This window comes from Athalia rosae, chromosome 1 (genome assembly GCF_917208135.1).
Source record: "Athalia rosae chromosome 1, iyAthRosa1.1, whole genome shotgun sequence".
Lineage (NCBI taxonomy): Eukaryota > Metazoa > Arthropoda > Insecta > Hymenoptera > Athaliidae > Athalia > Athalia rosae.
In genome coordinates this window covers 24,034,126-24,054,326 of record NC_064026.1, presented here as the reverse complement: position 1 = coordinate 24,054,326, position 20,201 = coordinate 24,034,126, and the positions used below count along the sequence as shown (strand labels likewise).

Sequence of the window (20,201 nt, the reverse complement as noted above, 5' to 3'; positions counted from 1 at the left end):
AGATACGTTTAAATGAATTTAATTAGTATAATTAATTCAATGTACCCATAGCTGTATTCTCCTTCTCCTTTTCTCTCCTCGACTCTCGTTGCCTTCGCGCTCATTTTCTCAGTTATTAAATGTTTCAGGTAGCCGAGTGAGCTCAAGCAGCGTTATTTATTTATACCCACGCATTTACGATTAGTCATACCACATAATGCGGCGTGTGCGTTTATTATATGCGCCTAAGATCTCCTACGGAGTATACGGAAATTTATGCAGAGAAACCCGTATAATGGGAGCTCCGAGTGAACCACGCAGGTAGTACTCGATACTTTCGAGTCTGAATCTAAATGACCCACAGCAGACGAGAAAACGACGAGAAAAAAAAAAAAAAAAAAAAATCACATCTTTAACACAGAGAATCCGATCTTGAGTTTAGCTTGCAATTATGTAGATCTTGATTTTGAAAAATGTGTAAACGACGTGGGAACGTTGACGGGATATGCTCACGCCAGACGAATATCATGCTTTCAAATTACTCCCGTGAGAATTGTATATCTATACTATTATTTTGTCTATAGATTTTATAATTTCTTTTTTCTATTTTACGCACGCTTTTTCAATACGGTATTTTTGTAATATAATGCAAAAAGTAGATATCTACTGGATTAGAAGTTTTGTTAGGGTGAAATCCCTCGGGACGTTCGAACGTTACCTCCATCACGAGATCAAAACTCGCGGAAATCGAAATACGTCGAAGGGGGATAAATGAAATTACAATGCTTGTTTGAAATGTTGTCCTAGAATTGTTGCCTTTTATTCGTTGATCGAATTATTCTTTGAAAAAATGATGTGTAACCATGAGAATCTCGTGGTTATACTGCACTATTGTCGATTGAGCTCTTATTAGGATCTATAGCTACTTTGCCCTATGCAAGATGAAGATATTTATTTCGATAATAATTGTTTCTGAATAGTTTTTGTAAATAGATTAATTCAAAAGCTATATTTTGGGAAACTGCTTTCCTAATTGCTAGCTTTTATAAGTAAGATGTAAAGGCTGAAATTTACTGAGTTTGATGCCTGAGGAATTTTTTTTCTTTGAAAAATCTGTATTTTTCATTTTGTATAGACCGAAAAATATTTCCGAAAATTGTGCAGATCAAGTGGAAAATCCAGGTCAGGTTCCCAACTTTAGGAACACTGTCTCTATCTGTTAGAAAACCGGAGCAACATTTTGTTAATGTCGATAACATTACCGCTACAGATTTCTGCGCCTCTAATTTCGTCGGTAAAGAAACATAAACAATTATTGCAATTACCATTTGCGAGTCTACGAACGGTAAATGCAATTTTTTTTCAATTTTTTCCTCCAAAACGAGCACCTGCTCTCTGATTTGAAGAAATGGAAATCTATGGTGACCCAACTCGACACTTTTCTTTCAGATTTAACGAACAACGTGAAAAAAAAAAAGATTATTTTCTTACCGACAATCTGCATTTCCTCATCGATTACGCGCTGAATTGTGTAATTTGAATATAACTAATATGACTCACTCGAATCATCGAACAAGATCTGAAAACACAAAATTTCACGACAGTGTTAGACAAAGTGAGTCCTGCGTGAGGACCACTCGGTAGGGATGGGTGTGTGGCGTACGTGTATACGGCAAGTATAATCGTCCAGCTCCGTATCAGAAATGAAATTCCTGGCTAGGCTGCCGGGATCAGTTGGGCCCGTTTGGCGTATGTCAAGTTGATTTTGATGAATACTGGGATTTGATGCGAACAAAGAATGTTGGTTTAGTGGAGGAGGCGTGTTTGTTATTTTGATGAGCCATAATGGGATCTCGGGTGTTGATGCATCGTACGTAGCAGGGTGCCTCGCCCGGGACCCAAAACTCTGGGTCGGACCCCCGCGGACATGGCCTCGGGGTACGCCACCCGTCCATCAACCGTCACTTTTATGTATTTAGACATATCTCACCGGGCCCTAACCGGCTCCTATTCGAAGGATACCTTATCACTTGACGCCGCGCATATTTCAACATTAATTTCACAGATGATGATGTATCGTACATGCGCAGGTATATATGCAACCTATCAGCGTGACTTCAGTCTACCCTAATGTTTTTAATAATCACGCTGTGCAACGTATACCGCGACCGACTCCGCGCTGGTCTAGGAATGACTGTAAATCTGTGCGGGCAACTCTACCCCGATCGGTTACGGATGGATGAATATAACCCCGACAAAAAGTTAACGAGCAAACTGCGCGGGGTCAAGAAACGTAATTCAATTTTATGTATGTGGTGGACCGCACCGCGATGCGGGGAATAGGGGAAAAATTATGTCCGAGGGTGGTTGAATTCGGAACAACGAATGTGGATTTGGACGATAATTCGACTCAATTGCGATGGCTTAAGGAAAAGATAAAGTTCAAGATAAAATGGAGGTAGGTACCTCAAGTTGCAGGGGCTACGCCGAATAGGATAATAGAAGCCAGGAAAAAACGAGGGCAGGTCAGAATTGAGCATTACCAACGAGACAGAGGAATATCCAAATTCCATAGATGTGTATTCTGCAGCGAACGTGTAGCAGAAGCTTATTTATCTAGAAGTGAACGTTGAAAAAAATTTTGCAATTGCGGTCGGCTACGCTAATCCTTCTGAAATCCAGTACTAATATGCCACATGTTTGGGGTAAACCGACTGTGTCAATCGAAGCTCCAAAAATTTAGATGATCTACGTCAAAGAAAGTGCCATTATGTAATGGAATGAATCAGAATTTTCAGATGATGATTAGTTAGTAAATTCGCAGAAGTAACAATTAAATCACCACTGTTTTGAAATCTTGAACGAACGTACGTACGATCACTCCAAAGTATGAACCAGGATATTAATCGGACCTCTCTTCAACACGAAGTGCTGTGTCGTCTTTCGGACAAAGCACAAAGGTACCTACGTCCATGGGTAGTGGAACTGTGGTATCAGGTCCGGGAGTAAACCGGAACTTGGTAAGCAAGCTGATGATGGCAAATTTAGTTTGAAGAAGTCCGAATCTCATTCCTAAAAGTCAAAGGGGAACCCGTTAGTCGAAAGGTCACAATTGTCGATCGATCCAAAAACATTACCTATACAGTTTCGTGGTCCTTCGCCAAAGGGAAGATAAGCGTAATGATGTCTGAGGTCGATATTCTCCTTGGTGAATCGCTCTGGATCGAATATGTGCGGATGAGGGTATATTTTGGGATCCGAATGGAGTCCGTAAACTGGAATGATGATTGGAGTTCCTTTTGTAACGGTGAGATCGATTCCGGGCAATTCAACATCCGCGGTTGCCTGTCGGTTCAGTATGGGGACCGATGGATACTTTCTGAGAGTTTCTGAAATCAGTTGATACCTGTCGTTGGAAATCTTGTGAATGTACACTGAGTTCGATTGATTGGGATACCAACCGGAAACCACCTTATGCAAATACGGCATTGCCGCAATGCTCTCGTAAGTAACTCCTCCGAATTCCTTTGTTACCGTTTTTATCTCGTTAACGAGTTTGTCTTGAATGTCCTGATGGAACGCCAACTCGTAAAGACAATGTGTCGCCGTTGACGAGGAAGTCTCAGAACCAGCCAGAAAAAAAACGAAAGCCTGCGCAGCTCCTTCGAGCATCGTAATCTTTTCATTATCAATTTCTGCAACACGCGATCGAAACTTGATGATTCCAGACCAAGACAAGTCAACTAGTTTCAAGAAGAATAGTCATTATGTTACTTGATTCAGTTGCCGTTTCCTCTTCATCATCACCCTGTACGTAGCCTTTGTGCATCAATTGCATTACCAGCTCAAGAAAATCTTTGCGAATTAAGTTCTTTTCCGTTCTATGTTTCACGGTATCGTTGAACGCCTTGATGAAGAATTTTGAAACTTCTGGAAAAACGAACTTGATTTTGAATAAAGACAACGCGTCCGGAAACACTGCAAATAGTGCGTTTATCAGAGGTCTAGATTTGAATGTTGTGCGACCACATTTGTAAAATTCATCGTCTGCATTCTTCATACTGTTGCACTCGATACCGAAGGCAACCGATGAGATAACGTCCGTAGAAAATCTGAAGGCAGATAAAAACGAAGATTCAGTCTCGTTGATCGTAAGATGACTTTTTTCCGTTACGATATCTTCGGTTTGAATATGCGACGCTTACCTTGCCATGAAATCTTTAACCTCGACCAGCTGATTATTTCGCTTAACTTCCTCCCCAAAATGAAACGCAAGCTTTTCAGAACACTCTTTGACAGTGGCGAACATGTACTTCATTTTTCCAGAAGTAAACGTTGGCGAAAACTTGACCCGTAACTTCTTCCATTTCGGACCAGACAAGCTGAACAAATGGGCTGATAAAGGATCAACTTCTTCGTTGTAGTACACTCCGCGATTTTGAAAGTGTGAAAAATCTTTAGTAAGTACGAATCTGATGATTTCGGGGTCGCGAATCACCAACATTGGTTTGTGGAAAGAGTACATTCCGAAAACCGATTTTTTTTCAAACTTAAAGTATTCATCTCGGACGTGTTGACCTAAAGATGAAATTGGAACATTCGTTAGAAGAAGGTTTGTGAAATATGCAGGATGAGATTCACACGAAGTTGATTCTTCGATCATTTTACCTATCGACTTTTGTGCCGAAAGCACCGGCCACAAGTCTCCAATGGGGACAGTCGGAACTGTGTGCGGTACTCCTTTTGAACTCCAGTACCTATATGACACTTGTCTGAGGTAAATATACACGAAACCGAGCAAGCCAATCAAAGCTCCAAGAATTTGAAGGAAAACCTGCGCCGAAAATAGCGCCATTCTGTCGATGTCTGTATTAAACTCGTCGGGTATCACTCTCAGCTCCAACAATGAATTACAATGCACAGTATGTATCCCTATAGTTCAAAGTCACGAAATGGGCATTACACTTCACGAGAAAAACTCAGCTTCTCACCGGGTCGATACCCGTCACACTCAGGCTTCGGAAGCTTCGAATCCTGGTTATATAATCGCGATTTCGTGCCCCCACTGCGACAATCTCAAAGCAGTAATCAAGTGCATTAGATTTGCAGAGTCATATTTATCAGTACACTATTGATATCGTCAAATCACGACGAATGCTACGTCACCAGGCTGATACTATTCCAAACTAACGATTACCAGTCTTCAACAGCGAGAATGAAGTAAGGCCGAAGATCGGTTTTAAAATTTACTTATTGTTAGCGTTTATGTTGGTCATCCGGGAGCGAGTTCATCCTTAGCGATTTCAGCGGTTCAATCTTGAAACTCTAATGGTACGATCACTTTAAGTAGGTAAAGATGCTCAAAGATGTTAGGTGCTTTCGATATTATAGATTAAGCAATTTTTTTACAGTCGAGCATTACAACCTGACAATAGATCGGCTGTATCAATGTTGAACTTACGTCCAAACAATTCGCCGAGTTGATTCATTGTTCTTCAGATTCTCTGCTGACTTTGCACGTGACGCGTCATATCTTGTGATGAAACGATATTTCAACCATAACATGGTTACATTGCTTATCGTAATCAGCAAGGAGACACTTAGGCTCGATCCAGTTTTCCATTCGCAGAGTCAAAGAGCATTTTCTTATAAAAAGATTGGTCATTGATGACATTCGGCTCTGCTGACAGTAGATTATCACTTTTGCTCTATCGGTGATTTGATTAGTCGGCTTTACTGGGTTTCTTCTAATCATTCAACCTAATTATGCCCATTTTTGAGGTGAATACATGAGAAACCGACTGTGCTAAAAATGAAAAAGGCTAAAAAATTTGTGGAAGTAGCTGCGTCGATAACAGCTCCATTGTATTGATGTCACAATCAAATTCTCGATTCGCGTATTTCTCCGAGTAGCTATATCTGACAGTAAGTCGTTTCTACATTTGAGATACAGGTGAACCGATGCGAGATAAATATTATATAAGCTCGCAAAGATAAGATCAACTTTTTACCGAAGACGCGTACGCCTTCGCGTATCAATGACTACTTTGTACCCCCACTCCTATGATCTAACGATGAGAATAACTCGTGTAATTATGAAAACCAGCAAATCCATCCACACGTCCTGATCAACTCGATACAATCTCGCGTTTTTGTGAAAAACATTATCTAAAAATGAACATAATATCTATCGATTATTCCAGCAAAGTACGCAGCAGAACTGCGATCTTAGTTTCCGAAGCGACTGATTTTGTCGCTTGCGCGTAACAGAGGTGAAAAAATTTCACACACCTACAGATGGTCGACCGTTATTTTTTTTCCAGCAAAACGAGATATGCAATTTTGCCTATTTCAAAGGCAAAGTCCCACGGCTCACGGTCAATTTTGAAAATTCAATTTCTTCGAATCTATTCCTCCCCCAAAACTCCTTCGATGGTTGGAAATACTCCATAACAGAAAAAAATTTCTTTCTACCGAACTGATCTCTATGGAGTCAATTTTTTGGTTCTCTTATTTTTTCATCGCATCAGATTCGTACTCACGACACCAATAAACTGTGAGATTTCTTTAGTCAAATATTTATCAAATCCATTTATTGTTATCAGAAAACTGCAGGGTTATGAAAATTACGAGCACAACATCAAGCAGAACCGGGTCAGAAAACAATAATTAACGCTTCCAAGTATTCGATATTTAACGGATTGTGAGCGAAAATAACCAAACTCATTGTCAGCATCAATCAGCAGAAAAATCATTTGGAGAAATCATGATTCAATAGGGAAGCAAATATATTGAACTCTGCCAATTGTTAGATAGTGAGCAGATGGCAATTGAAATTGGCTGTCGAATGGATTCGCAGCCATGATTTTTTAGAAAATGAAGCAGCACTCTCTTGACACGGTGGGGTTTTATCGGCGCATCGTTGTCGCATCGGATCATCGCTGAACAACACCACCGTGAAATGTTATCGATATTGATATCTCAAAATTTGATGTAGGCATACGACATCCGCGATTCCTCATTTATTACGATACGTGTATTTGTATCAGCCGGCGAGAGGGTTACCGTTTTACGTCGTATATTCTGAATAATGAGCCTCCACGAGAAGACTTATTGTTCACCGTGTATAAATAACAATCGGTCACTCAGAAAAATACCGAGCACGCTATCAATTGCACCTTTCTTGAACTCGAAGCACCACTCCTTTCGCTGGACAAAGTACAAAGTTACCTTTGTCCACGGGTAGTGGAACATCGGTTTCAGGTCCCGGGAGGAATCGAAACTTGTTAAGCAGGGTGATGAGACCAATTTTAGTTTGGAGAAGGCCGAATCTCATTCCTGGAAAACGAGGGAGAACCCATCAGTTCGAAAGACAAATTTTTTTTATCAACTACTTGAAAAACTCACCGATACAATTTCTCGGCCCTTCGCCGAACGGAAGATAAGCGTAATGATGTCTGCTCTTGATATTCTCCTTGGTGAATCGTTCCGGATCGAAAACGTGAGGATCTGGGTATATGTCGGGATCCGAATGGAGTCCGTACACCGGAATGACGATCGCAGTTCCCCGCGCGACGACCAAATCAATTTCGGGTAATTTTACGTCTTCGGTCGCCTGTCGGTTCAGGAAAGGAATCGAAGGGTACTTTCTGAGAGTTTCTGAAATCAGTTGATACCTGTCCATAGAAATATTTCGAATGCAGAGACGAATGAATTCGATTTTTTTTGGATACCAACCGGATACCACCATGTGCAAATACGGCATTGCGGCAATGCTGTCGTAAGTGACTCCTCCGAATTCTTCTATAACCGTTTTTATCTCGCTAGCCAGTTTGTCTTGAATGTCCTGATGGAATGCCAACTCGTACAAACAATGTGTAGCAGTTGACGACGAAGTTTCGAAGCCACCCAACCAAAAAACGAATGCTTGCGCAGCTCCTTCGAGCATCGTAATCTTCTCATGAGCACTTTCTGCATAATACGATTACAATTTACAAACTAGACATACGTGAGCAAACTAGTTTTGAAAAAAAGTCATTATGTCACCTGACTTGGTCGTTGATTCTTCGCCGTCGTCACTCTGCTCAAATCGTTTTTCCATCAGCTGTATCAGTAGCTCCAAAAAATCTTTTCGCACTATTTTCTTGGCTCTTCTGTATTCTACGGTGTCTCTGAACGCCCGGATAAAGAAGTGACTCACCCCCTTGTCGATTGACCATAAACCCAATAATTTCACGGCACTTGGAAATAGTATACACAGTGCGTTTCTTATGGGTTTCGCTTCCAATAATTTGCGACCCTGCACACGAAACTCATCCTGTGGATTTTCCATACTGTTGCACTCGATACCGAAGGCGACCGACGCGATAACGTCGGTGGAAAATCTGCATATAATTAGCATGGACGAATATCACTAACGATCATCATTGGTTCAAATTTGCTGCGCTTACCTCGCCATGAAATCTCTGATCTCGATCAGATCATTGCGCTCGACTTCCTTCGCAAAATATTCAGCGAGTTTTTCAGAGCATTCTTTGATCGTAACGAACATGTACTTTATCTTTCCGGAAGTGAACGTGGGAGACAACTTGAATCTCAAATTTCTCCACTTCGCACCGGGCAAGTTAAACAAATGGCCTGACAAGGGTTCGGATTTCTCGTTGCAGTACAATCCGCGATCTTGAAATAGCGAAAATTTTTGAGTGAGTACGAATTGTATCAGGTGCGGTTCGCGGATCGCTAAAGTCGGTTTCCATAGCGAGTACATTCCGAGAACTGGATTTCCCCTGAACTTGAGGTATTCGTCCCGAGTGTGCTCTCCTGAAAACGAAATTAGAATATCAGAATATTGAGTGAAATTAGAATATTTATAATTCGTCCTTCGATTCATTTATACCCATCGATTTTTTCGCCGTAAATACCGGCCATAAGTCTCCAACGGGGACGATCGGAGTTGTCTGTGCTATTCCTCTCGTACTCCAGTATTCAAAGGTCACATGTTTGAGGTAAATGTAAACAAAACCACAGACTCCAACCAAAACTCCGAGAATTTGGAGAAGAAGTTCCGTCGAAAGCAGTGACATTATTTTCACGTCTTAACTACACCTTGGTGAACATTACTCTGGAACGAGACGTCTCAGAGACCCATATTTATGTCTAGCGTACAAGTAAGTCAACAAATACCAAACGAAGATTAAGTGCATAGAATGACATAAACTCATTCCGCGCCCCGGCTACGCAGTTTCAAAAGCTGCGTCATCTTCTCTTTTGTCTAGCCTACTTTATATAATTGTGAATCCGTATCCCCACTCTGACTGCGTGCTTAACAAAAATTAGACATGTTTCCTTTCATCTTCCTCGTTTTTTCAATTTTCTATGAATCGAGTATTCGCGGAATTCCTGCACATTCTCTCAGCGAATCATTTCTATTTGGCGATTTATCGATCTGAAATAAGGCCAACATCGGCAAGATGAAGCATCCTCCGATACCTTTGAATATTTGAACAATTCTACATTAGCAACTCGAACTTCAAGCACCCTTCCGTTCGTGAAAGATTGATTTTGTCCGTCCCCTTAACTACAATGAAAATCTATAAATCTCAGAAATCTCTCACAGCGAGATATACATGAATCGCGAATCGAACAGGAATGAAAGACGTAGGAAGTTGACGCGCACAATTTCGTTCTGATTGAAGTTTCATACAGGAGATCCATTTATATCCGAAGCAGTGTCTTCGTTGCAATTTTATTTTAATGATAAAGTTTTATCAAGTTCTTAAATGATCCTGTTTAAAATATCAGTCCAATTTTTCAAACCTAAACTAACATTGACAAGGAGTAATCGACTCTGGGTTTATGTATGTTGTAGATAATGTATCAACAAGCCTTATCTTTATTCGAATAGCGCCCATACAGCTAGCGAGCTGGAACAACTCGTATCATCCCAAAGCGATGACCGCATCACGAAGCTGAGGGTCGTCACAGTGCCGCCATCGGTACGCGTGACCGAAGAATCTGTGATTAGAAGAGGCAGATAGCCGATAAAGATGATCCTAATATTCATGTCGACGGTAGTAATATTAAAACAATCAGCGATTTTGCCGAGGTAACGTCGCGTCAGGCTGAGGGTTGATTAGTTGATTAAAGTTCTTATGGTAGTAGATTTGGATTAAAAGATGAGCAAATTATTTCTATCTGATAATCCGCGTGCACCCGGAAATCCAGATGAGAGAATACTGCAATAGAGTTTCGTAAAGTCGAAGTTTTGAGCTTGAAAATAATTTTTGAAAAACTTCGATACGATAACTGGGTCGGTCAGGGTATGCGATCAAAGATTTATAGACAATAATTGCTTGAGAGTCACGTAACTCGTGCAAAAAAAAATCGTTCGAAAAATTTAAGAAACGCATTTTGAAGAAGATACTTCAACCTTCGAAATGACATAAAAGAAATTCAAATTCAACGACTGAGGCACACGGTGCACCTTCTCAAAGTCAAAAGTTTACTTCACGTTTTCGACACGAGTTGAATCAGGAGAATATATTATATAACTAGTGAACAAAGAAACGCAATTCAAGTTGACCGAAAGCATCGGACAGGTGAAACTTTAAGCTTCAAAATGTTTTTTTTTTGCATATTCTACCTCAATTTCTCGAGCAGTTCTGAGGATTCGAAATCGGACGTGTTTCGGAACTAAAACAGGGTGGCCCGTTAAATTTAGTGCGTAAAAATATGTAAGTATGTAATAGTAAACCGACGACGCTGATCAAGGCTCCGAAAACTTGAAGACGAAACGGAACCCACTCCTACTTTCTCCTTTTCACCTAAAAATTATTACTTTGTACTTGGTACCAACATTATGACTCCAGGTTTCACCCTTTCTGACAGTATTTGAGGTGCTTCAGCTGCTGAACGAGACGAAAGACGAAGTAATCTTCTCGATGTTTTTAATTTATAGAATCAGGAGGATTTGATACTTCGGTATACCTCAGTTCCGCTATAAAACAAAAGTAGGCGTGATACACAGTACCCTAAATAGGTACTTTATCTTGGGCCAAAATCATTTCCGACATCATTGACCAACGTCAACTCCACATATTTCAACTACGACGACCTTGTCTACTATTTTTATTATCGCGCGAACATCTGGATGATGAAGCTGAATTTCCTAATAACATCATTTACAAATTTTCATTACAAAGCAAAAGCCACGAACAGTTTTGTACCATAGATTCCAAGGCCACCATCAACTGTCGCATATCAACATACATGTATTGTATATTCGCTTCAAGGATAGAACGTGATCATAATACAGAAATATATAATCCGAATTCGAAGTGATTATTTCTTTCTACATGATACCGCGTAGCACATTTCCCATAAACTTTGAAAAATGTAAGCAAAAAGAGAAGTTTTTACGGAGAGAATGTCAGCGTAGCAGAAACAAAAGTTGCTTGTTTTGATATGGGCGTGAAAATTATACACTCAAAAATATGACCTCGATAAGATGAGATTATTCACGTACTTACTCTCGTACCGTGACCTCAGTGATCTCCGCATCTCGTTATCAACAAAATTCAGATCAGATTCAGTTGTTTAATTAGTTGAATCGAGAAATAAATAATTCTGGCATCAACAACAATGATGTGTCTTTGAGAAACTGGAGTTAATTGTTCGTTCTGTTGTTATATATTCGGGCATTATCGTGGCAATATCTACCCTAGTTTGTCTCGATGTCTTTTTAGAACGATGATTGCATTTCTTCCGCATTGTTCATCAACATCCCGTTGTGCACGGAGCAAGTAGTGAGGTCCTAAGGATGCATCCCTTGGCGATCGCTTCTCTAACGCCATGATATTCTCAGTTATTTCCGTCATCATCATTCTAAGAATCGTATCTCTTCTCACTCGTTGACATTGCCGTTGGGTTTTTCAAAGCGTTCGTGTTACGTAGAATTGTTATTTTATTCAAGCTGATAAGTGGCGCTATTTAATGGCATACATCTGCGATGCTGCATCAATTGGAACAGTGCGCTCAGATCGTGATCATCCACAAGATGAAGGTTCTAATATTTCTCGTACTCGCTGCCGTGGTTCTGGTGAAAGGTAATTGAATTCGTACGAATTGAATAATGAATTGCACGGTAAAAATAAAAGGTTCAAAAGTTATAAGACGTATCAATTGCGTGTTCACCATGGAGTCTGTGTGGAAATTTCGATACGTTGAAAGACATCAATTTTATTAATATGTACTTTTTCGATATCTCCAGCCGACAGTCCTTACAAATATCTACTGCGAGAAAAAAGGAACGTTCAGGTGTGCACCCCCGGTGAAACGAAAAAAGAAGATTGCAATAACTGTTTCTGCATTCCCGATGGTTCTGGATGGGGTTGCACCCGGATGGGATGTGTACACCGACCAGTGAATCTTCCCGAAACTGCTGAAGTCGCGACCGCTAATGAAGCCGAATCTGGGGACCGATCTAAGCGTCGTAAGAAATTTACTCAAAGTTTATTGTGGTTTGAAACTTTTATTCATCGGATTTCAATATTTCTATGCAATCTGTACAGAGGCCGGTCTCTGCGTGCCACAGACAAACTGGATGGAAGAATGTAATCGCTGTTGGTGTACTAACAGTGGCATTCCTGCGTGTACTCTGATGGCTTGTCCTCCTAAAGTACCACTTACGCGGCCTGCAGTCCAGCTATAGAGATTTTAATCTGGTGAAATGATACAACCCAACCGTGTCTCGAAGCCATCACGCAATCCTCCTTGGTACTTTATATAATATATACATGTATAGTACACGTACGTATTTGTCATGCGATATCAATGTACAGTGAACAGTTGCAAAAATAAATGATTGTGAAAAAATGTACTTGGCCCGAACATTATCTGAGAATTGTTTCTTACTTTCGATTTTCTACAAATTTTCAAAGAGCAGAAAATTCGTCTGAAATGCATTAGACTTTGGAATTTGTTACCGAACGCTATAAAAATTCGGAGATATTCTAATATTTTTGGTGGCGTTAGACGATAAGTGGTCTTTATAAGTGGAGAGTTTCTGATCACATGCCAATGAGCGTTTCGACAACGACACAAGCTTCTGATACGTCGAGTGATTTAGTTTGGCCGAGCGACCCTTTTTCATAGCGCATCTCTATTTACAATTTTAATCGATCAATAAAATGCATAAGATCGCATAAATTTCGTAGCCCCTACAACGCCCATTAAATGCTGATCAATTGTGTTCATACGATGCCTGATGAATACTCGAAATTATACCACGTTGCATGTGTTTATCCGTTACACTTTCACTCATATGGAATAAATGTAGCTGGACAACAAATCATTCGTATCTAATTGTAAACTTTGACCGTTCGATGGATCTTGATAATTATCCACTGGCTAGAGATAGCGTAATTCAGAACACCGAATGTTATAAATATTATAACATATTATAACGAAAGTAAATCGACATCGCGGAACTTGTCACAAAATGCATCGTTTAACACATATCTGCTTTTTGGCCAGGTATCAGAGAAGAATATTTTCATCTTCGACAGGGTCACCGTTCGGTGTGCGTTATCGGCTCCGGACCTAATAAAACCATATGAAACAAATCAACTAGTCGTATATTCTTAGGTTTTAGGAGAACGTGCTGATGATAAGTTGTTCTATGTCTAATCGTGATCAATGAAAGTTGAGTAAAATGAGAAAATAAACGAATACAATCTTTTTATTTCTCTATTTCCTGTTCCCCATGAGTGTACAGCATATATCTACTGTATGACTTCAATTCAGTTCAACATATTAAAAGCATGTAATCACATAAATCATGACGTCCGAAATTTGTACCAATTCATACCATGATTTTGATATTTTTTCATTTATTTCGATTGTGTGATATTTAACAACTTCGTGTTAAAAAATTCAATGAAATTCCAACAACTGAGACCTTCGTATCTGACTGTATACAAGTCAGAAATTTCTGGTTCTCAGCGCTCGATATCACAGAAATCGATTTCTGTTGCGCCATTTCAACTCAAACGAAATCTCTCAGACCCGTCAAACCTTACGTATTTAACTACTTCTTTTTGCGTTCAATTTCACGAAGTTCGGATCATCAGTCTCTAAGCCCGGGACATTCTTACCGAATTGATAAACAAGCCGCTTCTTGTTAACTGCAACGATCATTCCGCTTTTTCGATAGTACCTGAAAATGAAAATAGGTGTCATTACAGATAAATTTACAGGAAAATAATGCAGTATTATTTCACTTAGTATCGTAAGATTTTTTGTTTCTAATTGCACCATCTCATTTCCAATATGCCGAACAGATGGATCAATTTTTAAATAGAAAGTACACTGCTGCTAGAAGTTTGAAAAATTTCCAGAATCACTTGAAATCTGTGAGTTTGACGAGATCTTCTAAAATCCCATAAAATTTCTGAGATCACTTGAACATCTTTGAAATCTTCTAAATCCGCAAAATTATGGGAAACCTCATTTCTTACACCGATGATCAGTAACTGAGTACTACAGTCTACAATCGAGATATCGAGATAGCAACTCCTCGCCTAATTTCTGAATCACCTTAAAGCGCGGGTCAATTTTTTGTAGTCCATTCGTTCGTTGTTTTTCTTTTTCCCCCAGAGCTTTCCAATTGCCACGCTGTCGACGAAACGTATCATTTTTTGCTCGTAGTCCTCCCAGCGTATCTGTCCTGGGCAGTGTTGTGGATTGTGTAACAAACCAATAACGAATTGCAAAACGTTTTCTAAATTATTGAACACAAAAGACGAATGTTAATCAAAAAAGAAAATGAAAAAAGCCTCACGGTAGTTTAATACTCACCAGTTTTCTTCTTTGGTTTTCTTTTTCGAACCAATGGCCTTCTTGCAGGACCTGATTGTTTCTGCCTACTTTTCAAACCGTCCTTATATTTTCCACCCTGTTCTATAAACGTCATATTCAGTTGAAACGAATGCGGTATAATGTCCACTCAAACTCGCTAGAATTCACTACTATGCTTAGTGTGCCCCTAAATTTGCGTGCAAATTTATGCCGAATCTCGACGTCAGCAACTGGATCGATTCGGTTAACTTCGAACAAAACCGAATTTGAGATTCGGACAAGAGAAAAAATCGTGGCAAACTCACGTGAGCCGCTTACGCCGAGCTCTCGCAACGAGTCGTACAGCATTCCCCCAAAAGTAGGAGCGCATCGGATGAAATCAGAACGCTTCATACGGACAAGTTCTGTTCCCGATATTCCAAGTTCACACGGCAGAGCGCCATAGGATATTCCCAATTTTCTACTGACCGAGATAAGCCAATTCTGAGTGTCGCTTTTTCTCCATTTTTTTACTGGCTTACTTTCCCAATCGTCTTTGTCGGTGTCCGACCCATCGTTGGCTGGAGTGTACGCAATAATTATTATCGATTTTCGGTACGAAGGGAAACGAGAGGCAATATGGGGTGCTTAAGGAATCTATGAGAAAAAAAGTAAAAAAAATATTTGATCCTAAACGATGTTTGAGGTCTCTCTCGATCATTATAAACAAATTTTTACGAAATTTTCGGGGTACCAGATCCTGCCCCGCTACCCCGTGTTGCCCCGCGTTCCCCTATAAAACTGAGATCAACGCTCGAAGAATATTTGGGATGCATTGTCGGACCACCTGTACGGTCAAGAAAACTTACGAAATAGCGATGTTTCGCCTGACTGTTGTCGAAGGAAGTCGTACAATTTTTCCCCAAAAGTCGAGTCTAATTCGATCAGATCAGAACGCTTTAGAGTGAGAAGTTCTCGTCCCGGAATCACAAGTTCACAGGGTATTCTGCCATAGGCAAATCCTGACTCTTTACTAACCCAGATTAGCCAATTTTTTGTGTCGCTTTCGTTCCATTCGTCGGGAGGCTTATTTTTCCATCCATCTTCATCGGTGGCCACATAATTGCTGGCTAGAATTCAATAATTGTGGAATTGAAATCAACGATTGAAGGGAATTCATGTCCCGCGGTGTATGCGTTCCACAAAAGTGGGTGAAAATAAAAACCGTAAAAACCCACATCACATTTTATTGGATACCCGCAATTTTTATGATCTTTCAGCCTGCTCACATTTGTGGGATAAGCAGGCCCTTTCAGCGAAGAATTTGACTTTGAAGTTCAAACGGTAAGGGTCGCAACGTTCGGGTTCTCAACCCTCGATATTATCGTACCGTGTGCATAGCTTTGAAAACTCACGAAAAAGTGATATCCCACACGACGGTTGATTAGAGACGCCACCTAATGATGTATAAATGACCTCGTCCGGATCCAGGTTCAATTTTTTCGTACGAAGATTTGCATCTTTCGACCAATCTTCCTGCAAAACATTTGAACTACGGTAGTTTTGGATCTGAAAAAATTATCACTCAAGCTTTGGAGGAGAGCGGTCGGAGTTTCGAAAAGTTTATTTTCGACAATTTCAAAATACGCAACTGCGTCGCGCTGTTTCACATCCGGCATAATTATCGGTTGATTGAGATTATATGGATCTGTGTATTAATCGCAGTGATACCTGAGAAACACTGAATTTGGCATAAGTATGGTTTGTTGGACTATGGAAATCTGCTCGCAGGAAAATTCACCATATTGCCGCGGTGTTGCACAAGTACATGAATCATTTCTCATGCAAACAAAAAAGGCTTTTCAGACCTCTTACAAAAATGATTTCGCAAAAAGTCACAACGATAATTACACCAGATTACAATAAAAACTTACTAGCATTTGATGTGTTGCTATGACCTCCAACTGTGAGTTCTTGTTATGACGATCAATATCACCTGAACGGTACTCTAAATAATTGATTTATAGTAAACTATGATGCTAATAACGCAATTTAACTCCGACCGTCACGAATAGCACATCCATACTGCCCACTTCAGAACTGACGTCTACAATTATGTACGTAAATATGTGGCTGAAAATTTTTCCGCCTCCTCGATACCGGCCAATCAGTATACTAACTGGCGTTTTATTATCAATGTAACAGTATGACGCAAAATGATATATGGGTACCTAGTATACAAATATGCAGATTAGGCGAGAAATTATTAGTACAGTGAAGTTTTATTGAAATTTATTCATGTCCACGAACTGCTCCGTACGCATTATTTTGGATGAGGTCGTTCAGTTTTGGTCCTTGGAACCCATAATTGCATAATTGCAAATAAAAAACTCGCCTGAATAAACTTTAGAGACATTCGCGAGTTCTGACGATAGCATGATGTCAATTCCGTTTTTTCCTCAAGTCGTTCACCTACGATCCGACTTAATATTCACACCATGCTTTATGAATTGGTTTTGGAAGTTCTACACTACAATACACATATGCATGGGTACATAGGTGTGTGAGATGTTTCATGAAGATATCTGTGAAATGCACACAGCATTCAAAGTACCCGTAGTTAAGTTTTTATATGCTCAAGCTGACTTTGATACCTTCATAATTGAAAAGAAAATTTGATTGTATGTCAGCTAAAGTCTCTCCATATCCAGTCTTCTCAACCGCAACTCCATTATTTTGCCCATACAAATTTCTCTCAAAAGATACTCGTAGCGTTTGCAGCGTGTTGGCGTTGGAGGGCATTTTCCATAAATTAGTCATGAAAATTGTTTACGATTTTAATAAAGTGTGAAAACCCAGTTGAATCTACGAGAAAACCCGAGCATAAAATGCTTCTCGTTATAATGATCGTTTGATTTCAAGATTTTTTGTTTATCTTGATTAACTTTGTTCAGAATACGGTTCGCGCGACTGGTTTCCATTAGGGACAACATTAATCGACCTATTTCTAAAAGTCATCAAATTACCACGTACTCTTCAGAGTCATAAAACCTCGATCGTTCAAAATATTCAATGAAGTAAGGAATTTGGATTCGACAAATCAATTTTAAATAAGATCCAGTAGACTTGAAATAGCAAAAGTTCATTTTTGCTAGCGAAAAATCGAAAAAACCTCAAAACCAGGGATCTTCTCTTTTTTTCTTACATTATATTTCATGACGCCGTCACATGTTGCCACCAACATCGTCGGTTAGTTACGAATTCAATCGTGCAATTTCGGCTATCAATTGTTGTGTATTTAATTTTGCCGCTATGCCAACTGAGATCAACAGTTGGTTATTTATTGCTCGTATCATAGCTCGAAGCATTTTTAAGGGTAATTATATTTGGATTTTTCTGGCTGTCAAAAATGAATAATTGTACAGAAAATACACCTGACACGTCAAACAAAACTATTTCCAACGACGGAATAAATGAGTTACTAATTAATGCTGTAAAGAATAAACCGGAGCTATGGGATAAGATTCACAAATCGTACGCTGACGTTGGGGCAAAAAAAAAAATTTGGGCTAAAATAGCATTTGACTTGAAACTCGGAGGTAACCATATTATTATTTTTCCTATTTAATCATAAACTAAATTTTTAATAATCTACAAGTTGCTCAGTATTTCTTATGGGATTTCTATGAACTGAGTTCTTATTCATTTTTTGATACATTATACAGATGCATTTATCAAAACACGATGGAAGAGTCTCCGAGATAGATACCTCAAAGAGAAAAAAAAAAATTATCAAAAACTGAGCCACCGAGCGGATGTCAAAAGTTCGTGGCATCTGATGTCGAATTTGAATTTTTTAAACGACACCGTCAAGCCTCGATCGCAGTTCGTTGAAAATTGATACAGTTGCTTTTTTCCTTTAATTTCTGTGGCAGTTATGAATTTCATATGTATTCAATGTCTTTAATTCAGTACAACAACGAAACAGCAGAGCCAGTTTGAAATATTAGAAGTTGATTGCCCAATCGAAGGAAACTTTTTTGAAAAAACTTCAGAAAATAATGCTGGAACAGTTCTGGCGATCGATTCTACAGGTCAAGACATCAGCTTCCGATCATTCGAGGAAGGTAGCAGCCACATCATGTGCGAAGCGTCTTATACGAGTGAATCTTCCCAAGACAACTGCACGTGCGAATGTGAGCAAACGATGAATATTCCTGAACATGTTAGAGATCGTTTGATTAGAGTGTTTTACATTGAGATGTATGAAAATGACACCTCGGCAAGTTTTATCTGTAATGGGCAATTACCGTAGCTGTTCATTCGTATATAATGCTGCATTGCAGGTAGAATGAAATAATAAATTTAGTTTCTATTCTCGCCCTTATAGATATTCCAAACGCAGATGATCCTGTGGGACAGCAGCGTATGAGAAATTTGTCGCCTGGACCTGCAAGTATGATGAATATATGGGAAAACCGACATAGTGCGTCCCAAAATCAATCATCTTCTCGACCAACTAAAACAAGTACGCATAGTACAAAATGTATACCATCACAACATTTCAGAAAGTCATGTTCACCGAAGTAGTAAATTTGTCGAAAGGTGCATATATGCATTTGTGAAAATTACAAATTTTTTACCGAGAGAGTTTTCAATTTTCGATCACGGCACCCTAATATTTGCGGCGATAACAGATAAGACTTTTTTTGATTAAAAATAAAATAATCTTAATGATGTACATACTTGATATTAAGAGAGAAAGAATCTGATTTGTATTACAAATTACGCAAATTGGGCATTCAGAAGATTGAATAGGTGTTTTGATACATGTTTATTACATTACAGAACACACAGCTTCACCAGATATAGTTGAAAATGGTATAAGGCATAATACGTGCAAAAGAAGAAAAAAGGATCAAGATGGGCCAGCAGCAAATTTTCGATTAGATGATGTCGAGGATAACTTTTATTTGTCAATCGCAAAAGATGTCCAAACTTTCAACTTGAAAACTAGAATAAGAATTCGACAAGCCGTTTTAAATGCAGTTCTGAGCATCATCGAGGACGACGATACTATTTAATATTTTATAGCCCTCCACCAATCTGTTTCTATGATTATTGTAACACAATAAACGAAAATATGATTGATATTACGTATGGTATTACGTATACATTTATGCTATGTCGAATAATTCTTCTAATCAATATCAAACAAATATATTAATTATTATTCATTCAAAGATAAAATTTAATTCTACTAACAATAAGCTGCAAGAAAAAAATGTTACGGAGAATCTTTCATTGATCTGCAAACAGGCATAAGGAGCAAAAGTAAAGTTTTCGAAGTGTAAAGGGAACTTTTAGATTCGACTTTTCCATGTTGC

General features: G+C 39.2%; 5 protein-coding genes across 12 annotated transcripts; 2 read left to right on the top strand and 3 right to left on the bottom strand.

Annotated features, from left to right (window-relative positions):
- Positions 1 to 768: 768 nt before the first annotated feature.
- Positions 769 to 5,148, bottom strand: LOC105692821 (cytochrome P450 6a2-like). Of its 6 annotated transcripts, none has more exons than XR_007279973.1 (7): positions 4,648 to 5,148; positions 4,185 to 4,557; positions 3,754 to 4,091; positions 3,441 to 3,674; positions 3,117 to 3,368; positions 2,822 to 3,051; positions 769 to 1,558 (listed from the first exon to the last, which is right to left on the bottom strand). XR_007279973.1 is itself a non-coding variant. In XM_012412294.3 (7 exons), exons 1-6 carry the CDS (start codon positions 4,832 to 4,834, stop codon positions 2,882 to 2,884), a joined length of 1,554 nt encoding a protein of 517 aa, XP_012267717.2. In that variant the 5' UTR covers positions 4,835 to 5,148; the 3' UTR covers positions 769 to 1,558; positions 2,851 to 2,881. The 6 variants fall into 6 exon arrangements, 4 of the variants coding, with proteins under 4 accessions (XP_012267717.2, XP_012267716.2, XP_020711913.2 ...); XM_012412294.3 differs by having other exon boundaries at positions 2,851 to 3,051; XM_012412293.3 differs by having other exon boundaries at positions 2,855 to 3,051.
- A 1,407-nt stretch (positions 5,149 to 6,555) lies between these two features.
- LOC105692822 (probable cytochrome P450 6a14) lies at positions 6,556 to 10,002 on the bottom strand. Its single transcript, XM_012412295.4, has 6 exons — positions 8,876 to 10,002; positions 8,430 to 8,799; positions 8,026 to 8,363; positions 7,717 to 7,950; positions 7,387 to 7,638; positions 6,556 to 7,317 (listed from the first exon to the last, which is right to left on the bottom strand). Exons 1-6 carry the CDS (start codon positions 9,060 to 9,062, stop codon positions 7,148 to 7,150), a joined length of 1,551 nt encoding a protein of 516 aa, XP_012267718.2. The 5' UTR covers positions 9,063 to 10,002; the 3' UTR covers positions 6,556 to 7,147.
- A 1,921-nt stretch (positions 10,003 to 11,923) lies between these two features.
- On the top strand, positions 11,924 to 12,856 carry LOC105692790 (serine protease inhibitor I/II-like). Its single transcript, XM_012412235.3, has 3 exons — positions 11,924 to 12,083; positions 12,248 to 12,469; positions 12,549 to 12,856. The coding sequence occupies exons 1-3, from the start codon at positions 11,987 to 11,989 to the stop codon at positions 12,686 to 12,688; spliced, it is 459 nt and encodes a 152-aa protein (XP_012267658.2). The 5' UTR covers positions 11,924 to 11,986; the 3' UTR covers positions 12,689 to 12,856.
- An 843-nt stretch (positions 12,857 to 13,699) lies between these two features.
- Positions 13,700 to 16,896, bottom strand: LOC105692794 (ETS-related transcription factor Elf-5-like). Of its 2 annotated transcripts, none has more exons than XM_012412246.4 (7): positions 16,749 to 16,896; positions 16,230 to 16,350; positions 15,684 to 15,944; positions 15,141 to 15,395; positions 14,836 to 14,937; positions 14,575 to 14,758; positions 13,700 to 14,194 (listed from the first exon to the last, which is right to left on the bottom strand). In XM_012412246.4, exons 1-7 carry the CDS (start codon positions 16,752 to 16,754, stop codon positions 14,062 to 14,064), a joined length of 1,062 nt encoding a protein of 353 aa, XP_012267669.2. In that variant the 5' UTR covers positions 16,755 to 16,896; the 3' UTR covers positions 13,700 to 14,061. The 2 variants fall into 2 exon arrangements, with proteins under 2 accessions (XP_012267669.2, XP_012267668.2); XM_012412245.4 differs by having other exon boundaries at positions 16,230 to 16,383; positions 16,749 to 16,895.
- Positions 16,897 to 17,067: 171 nt separating this feature from the next.
- Positions 17,068 to 19,970, top strand: LOC110117413. 2 transcript variants are annotated; one of them, XM_048659871.1, is made up of 5 exons: positions 17,068 to 18,413; positions 18,540 to 18,699; positions 18,787 to 19,010; positions 19,220 to 19,342; positions 19,663 to 19,970. In XM_048659871.1, exons 1-5 carry the CDS (start codon positions 18,224 to 18,226, stop codon positions 19,896 to 19,898), a joined length of 933 nt encoding a protein of 310 aa, XP_048515828.1. In that variant the 5' UTR covers positions 17,068 to 18,223; the 3' UTR covers positions 19,899 to 19,970. The 2 variants fall into 2 exon arrangements, with proteins under 2 accessions (XP_048515828.1, XP_020711919.2); XM_020856260.3 differs by having other exon boundaries at positions 19,205 to 19,342.
- The last annotated feature ends 231 nt before the right edge of the window (positions 19,971 to 20,201 follow it).

Coding starts and splice junctions, on each gene's coding strand:
- LOC105692822 (XM_012412295.4), bottom strand. CDS start 9,062: ATGTCACTGCTTTCGACGGAACTTCTTCTCCAAATTCTCGGAGTTTTG. Junction 8,364..8,429: donor ATCAGAGATTTCATGGCGAG/GTAAGCGCAGCA, acceptor AATTATATGCAG/ATTTTCCACCGACGTTATCG. Junction 7,951..8,025: donor AGAATCAACGACCAAGTCAG/GTGACATAATGA, acceptor CGTATTATGCAG/AAAGTGCTCATGAGAAGATT.
- LOC105692821 (XM_012412294.3), bottom strand. CDS start 4,834: ATGGCGCTATTTTCGGCGCAGGTTTTCCTTCAAATTCTTGGAGCTTTG. Junction 4,558..4,647: donor TTCGGCACAAAAGTCGATAG/GTAAAATGATCG, acceptor TTTCATCTTTAG/GTCAACACGTCCGAGATGAA. Junction 4,092..4,184: donor GTTAAAGATTTCATGGCAAG/GTAAGCGTCGCA, acceptor ATCTGCCTTCAG/ATTTTCTACGGACGTTATCT.
- LOC105692790 (XM_012412235.3), top strand. CDS start 11,987: ATGCTGCATCAATTGGAACAGTGCGCTCAGATCGTGATCATCCACAAG. Junction 12,084..12,247: donor TGCCGTGGTTCTGGTGAAAG/GTAATTGAATTC, acceptor CGATATCTCCAG/CCGACAGTCCTTACAAATAT. Junction 12,470..12,548: donor TGGGGACCGATCTAAGCGTC/GTAAGAAATTTA, acceptor CAATCTGTACAG/AGGCCGGTCTCTGCGTGCCA.
- LOC105692794 (XM_012412245.4), bottom strand. Junction 15,945..16,229: donor GTGTGGGATATCACTTTTTC/GTGAGTTTTCAA, acceptor ATTGAATTCTAG/CCAGCAATTATGTGGCCACC. Junction 14,938..15,140: donor GCTCGGCGTAAGCGGCTCAC/GTGAGTTTGCCA, acceptor TGACGTTTATAG/AACAGGGTGGAAAATATAAG.
- LOC110117413 (XM_020856260.3), top strand. CDS start 18,224: ATGAATAATTGTACAGAAAATACACCTGACACGTCAAACAAAACTATT. Junction 18,700..18,786: donor ACCGTCAAGCCTCGATCGCA/GTTCGTTGAAAA, acceptor TCTTTAATTCAG/TACAACAACGAAACAGCAGA. Junction 19,343..19,662: donor TTCTCGACCAACTAAAACAA/GTACGCATAGTA, acceptor ATTACATTACAG/AACACACAGCTTCACCAGAT.